The sequence below is a fragment of the Myotis davidii genome, unplaced genomic scaffold, assembly GCF_000327345.1.
Source record: "Myotis davidii unplaced genomic scaffold, ASM32734v1 scaffold789, whole genome shotgun sequence".
Lineage (NCBI taxonomy): Eukaryota > Metazoa > Chordata > Mammalia > Chiroptera > Vespertilionidae > Myotis > Myotis davidii.
The window spans coordinates 245,849-251,140 of record NW_006300234.1 but is presented as its reverse complement, the minus strand read 5'-3'; the positions used below and the strand labels follow the sequence as shown (position 1 = coordinate 251,140).

Below are 5,292 nucleotides of genomic sequence, written 5' to 3'. Positions count from 1 at the left end.
TCAGCTGGACTGGTCCACAAGGTGCCCAGACATTTGGCCAAATATTACTCTGGGTGTGTCTGGAGGAAATTAACATTCAATTTTGATCAGTAGACTATGTATAGCAGATTGCTCTCCCTAAGATGGGTGGCCCTCAATCAAGGATCTGAATAGAACAAAAAGTCTGAATAAGAGTGAACTTCTGCTTTACTGCTCTAGCTATAATGTTAGTTTTCAGCCTTGGGACTCAGTCTGCAAGGGGTTCGTCTTGGGTCTCTAGCCTGCTTTCAAAATGGAACTGACACCATTGTCTCTTCTGGTTCTCAGGACTTCAGACTTGGACTGGAACAAATATATCAGCTCACCTGGCTCTTCAGCTCACTGACTGCATATCTTTCGGATTTCTCAGCCTCCATAATTACTGGGTGTTATAGTAAATCAATGTGTGAGTGAGTGAGTGAGTGTGTGTGTGTATGTATGTGTACAAAAGAAACATCCAAACCTATAGATAAATTTTGAGTTTATCTGAACCAACTGATGACAATTGCAGGGAAAAAAAATTGAGAAAATGCTCTGGAGAATGGCAATTTTACTGCTTATTTAATGCATCAGAATACAAGGAGAAGACATTAAGAGGGGTTACATGAAATCCACTGGTGGTAAATTAGGGAGGCAGGAGAAAGCAAAGCAAAGAAATCGTTGGGACTGGATGAAAAGTAAAATGGAGAGAGACATACTTCTTTTACATTGGTGGGTAGATAACAATTCACATTTACAGCACATAGATGGTATTCGGGGTAGAAGATAACAATGAGGGGTTATGTGGTCTCAGGTTATGGTGGGCAACTGTGCCCTGAGGGATCTAGAATATAGGGGATTACTCTGCCATTCCAAAGGTATGTTATCCTAGATGCAAAAAGACAATAGACAGGCTCAGTGAAGGTGAAGACTGACCTTTGTCAAGGAAGATACTTGCCTAGGACATGACTCTCCACCATGACTTGCTTTTAGTTAAGAATTTTATGTTCAGACCATCCTTTGTGGTTACTTTCTGTCTCTGAGTTTATAATACTCACCATGTAAGCCGCTCCTGGGCTTGTCAGGTTTAGTATGTGGCCTCTTTTTCATTATATTTATATACATATATATTCTTTTGAGCTCTAATATAGAAGCTGTGCTTATCCAAATTTTGTCTAGCTGTTACTCTGAAAAGACAACGCACAATGAATTTAACAGTAATGAAGTAAAACAGTCATCTAGATACCTGCTGGCAAATCCAATTTTGCTGACCTTTCTGGTCTAAGGTTACTTTTTAAACTTTAAGCTCCACTATTTGTCATTCCATTTCTTAAACAAGGCAGAGACTGACTGAAAGCTATTTACCAATTCAATTTTATTTCCATTTTAACTAGTACAGAATCCTTGGCCTTAGGGAAATACTCCACCAATTCTATGTGTTCCCAAAATACAAACCAATGAATATATTTAAGACCAAGTAATTTAGGGACAGTTTATTCAAAAAGTGCATTATTTAGAAAGTTTCAAATAAAGTCTAATAAATTAAGTAGCCATTAGAGGTTTTAAAAATATTAGAATGGCTGATAGCTATAAAAACCAACAGCAATCTTTCAAAATCAATAAACAAAAATAAAATGCTATTAGATATTTACCTACATATCTGTAGTTTATAGGTCTGTGAATATCCTGTCTTCTGCCAAAGTAGAAACTGTGATGCCCACTCACCACAGATTAAGCCTAACGTCTTCCCATTCATTACATTAATTATGAAAGCATTTTCTTTCTAATAATTTATTGGCTTTTTAATACATAAAATTCCAATGACTGAATTCCAAAATAAAAATATATTTATCATCCATAAACTCAATACTGTTTATATTTGTTTTTACAAAAGTTTAGCCTTTTGGAAAAACTTAAAAGAAATAGATATGGCAAAATGATTTCTTAAAGAATTTTTTTGTCCAATTAAGCTGATTAATAATCACTGCAAATTTTAATGCAATACTAATCATACCCCAAAATTTCCCAGGTTCTTACTAGGTCAATACAAGTTGAAATCCAGAAGACTTATTAATCTCTCTGTATTCATTTTAAGTCTAAAAGACCATCTCATTTCCTAATGAAGAGTAAGCTACTAAATAATTTCATAAACCTTATTTTGTTTTTCATTGGTCTATTCCCTATTTTGAAAAAGTCTTTTTAAATGTTATCTGAGAATTATTTTAGTTTAGAAATATAGTTTTTGTTTAGCTTATATACTGGAAATACTGACAAATACCTAAAAAAAAATACACAATTAGTGCAAAAAGAGAAAACAATATTTTAAGTCATTCCTTCCCAGTACAAATAAAATTAAGGTTACTATACTAAATGCCAAATTTTATGTAAGTATATAATAATATCCTACTTTGCTTTCTGAAAGATAGAAAATACAAAAACAGTTTAACATTAGGTTTAATGAGGGCACATGTATTATTAATTTTAACTGCAAAAATGTTAGCCACATTTAGAAAAAAATAAACTATAACTATAATAGAATATAACTATATTTCTAAAGGCCAGATGAAAGAATACCAATTATTTTCTTTATAAGTAGAATACATGCCTTAAAACTTATTAAACACTCACTTTGTAGAAATGAACACAATTAAAAACTACTAATCCATGGGGAATTTCACATTTGCCTATCAACACAATTGCATTCATCTTGTAAGGCTTTGGTATAGGTGAATCATAGCATATCCATCATTTATCTTTCTTCTTTGCTTCATTCTTCTCCAGTTCCTCTGTCTGGTCATCCTTCTCCCCCTTCATGTTTACATTTGCTCCCCCTGCTTGATTTCCCCCCTTTGAATTATCAACTATTTTATAGTCCTCAAGGATTGTATGTCCAGTTTGTTTAGCAGTTTTCTTTACCATTGCTTTGATGCCAATGTTGTCAATATTATAGGCAGTTACACCAACATTGATGGCAGAATCTACTGCATCATGTGTAGCTTCTCCTGCAGTATGTCCATATCTTTAAAAGAAAGATTAGAGAAAGTACAATGAAATTATAAATATAAATTAAAGTCTTCTGAATAGTCACACGATTAGCATGTTATCCCTGAAAGCAAAATCAAAGGTTAGGTTTCAATTTAATTAATAACTTAAAACATAGGAAAGAATAAAATCACACTGTACTAAGGCTGTATTTTCTCCTTTAGCAAAAATTGTATATGAAAACAAATTCTAGGTTAGTTGAAATTAATGTAATATTGTTTATGCCCTAGCTGGTTTGGCTGAGTGGACAGAGTGTTGGCCTGCTGACTGAAGGGTACCAGGTTCTATTCTGGTCAAGGGCACATGCCCGGGTTGCGGGCTCCATCCCCAGTGGAGGAGCGTGCAGGAGGCAGCCAATCAATGATTCTCATCATTGATGTTTCTCTCTCTCCCTTCCTCTCTGATATCAATAAAAAAAATTTTAAAAAGATTTTTTAAAAAGATTGTTTATGTTGAAGAATAAAATCTCTATATATAAAAGGCTAAGTGTCTGTCTGACCAGTAGCTATGACGCACACTAACCACCAGGGGACAGACGCTCAATGCAGGAGCTGCCATGACGCACACTGAACATTTAAAAATAAACGGCACCACGAACCTGGTGCCGACAAACCAACACTCGGCTTCCCTCAAGTGGGACACAGGTCCCGCCACCACCCCAGAGCGACACCCCACCAAATCGCAGCCAACGCTGCCAAGACCCCACGGTGCAAAATGCAGCCCATGGACTAGCCCAGCCTGGAAATGGTTGCTGTGGGTACCGGGTAATGACATCACGTAGCAATGCCCGGCTTCCTCTCCCTAGCAACTACCCTCCTTGGGGTTTCTTCAGCCCAGAAACCCGACTTGCTTTATAGCCAGGTGCAAACATTTTACAGTTTAACCAAATGTCTGTGAAGCGTTTTCACGTGCCTCATTGCATTTGAACTTCACAGAAGTCCAGGAGTAGGTAGATAGGAGACTCAGTCCTATTTTCTTTTCATTAGCCAGAAAACGTAGATTTAGAATGTTTAGAAACTTGACCTGACTGAAAAGAAGAAATGGTGGAACTTGAAAATGACTTCAGGTTTTCTCACTGTGTAAAATATAGTCAAACACTGCTACAGTTAAATATTTTACCCTTTGTTCTCCCTGCATGATTTACTATAATCTGTTTCATGCTGATATTTACTGCTGTGTTGCTGACAATTACCTGAAAGAGAAGTTGGGGTGCTTCACTGGGCTGGAAAAAGTTTAGCTAAATCAGAAAGCAGGTCTAATTAAGCAAGTTTATTCTATATATATAAAAGGAGAAGTTGACTTGCGCATGTGCGATACATATAAAACTCTCACTGGCGCCAATCGCAAACATGTGTTTCAATGTGTCATTGTCGATTGTGAATTTGGTTGACACTTCTATTATAGAGAAAGGGCAAATAGTGATATTTACATATTTCTACTAATTAATTTTCTTTCAATGTGCACAAATCTGTGCACCAGGACACTAGTCTACACTAATAAAAGAGAAACATGCAAATTGGTGTCACTCTGCTACGCCCACCAGCCAATCAGGATGAGTATGCAAATTAACCCAACAAAGATGGCGGTTAATTTGCATATGCAGGCATGGAGCAAAGACTGAAGATGACTGAAGACTGAAGACTTGGCTTCTCCGCTGCAGCCGGAGCAAAGAAGCCAAGCCTTGCTGCTATAGCCTGAGCAGAGAAGCCAAGCCTCGCCACTGCAGCCGGACCAAAGGCCTGGGTCCCAGGTGCCGGAGGAAAACTGGTGCTGGCAGCCAGGGGAAGGAAGGCCTATTTCACGAATCTTTGTGCAATAGGCCTCTAGTATGAATTACAATAAAGACTTTTCATTAGTCATGATTTCCTTTTTTTTTTTTTTAATCTGTCCCTTCTGGAAATATAAGGGAATTTCCACGGAAGCAACTGCAGAACATAAAGACTCTGGAGTCATGATAAATGTTTTGTGTTCTACCTTAACTAGATTGGTTAAGACATTTATTTTTAATTGATTTCAGAGAGAGGGATAGCAACATCAATGATCAGAATCATTGATTGGCTGCCTCCTGCACGCCCCCTACTAGGGATTGAGGTGGCAACCCAGGCATGTGCCCTAAACGGTAATTGAACCATGACCTCTTGGTTTGTGGGTCGATGATCAACCACTGGGCCACACCAGTCTGGCAAGACTGGTTAAGTCTTTTAAACTATCAGAATCTGAGTTTGTCTTTATTTTTATATTTTTTTAATTTTA

The 5,292-nt window shown here is 37.1% G+C and overlaps 1 protein-coding gene across 4 annotated transcripts in view; it reads right to left on the bottom strand.

The window, feature by feature from the left end:
* Positions 1-2,042: 2,042 nt before the first annotated feature.
* SPG20 (spastic paraplegia 20 (Troyer syndrome)) overlaps positions 2,043-5,292 on the bottom strand; it is a 64,885-nt gene continuing 61,635 nt past the window's right edge. For all 4 annotated transcript variants that reach the window (XM_015572397.1, XM_006776628.2, XM_015572399.1 and 1 more), the window contains one exon: positions 2,043-3,016. In XM_015572397.1, the coding sequence (XP_015427883.1) occupies positions 2,743-3,016 (274 nt within the window). In that variant the 3' untranslated portion in view covers positions 2,043-2,742. The remainder of the gene's footprint in view (positions 3,017-5,292) is intronic.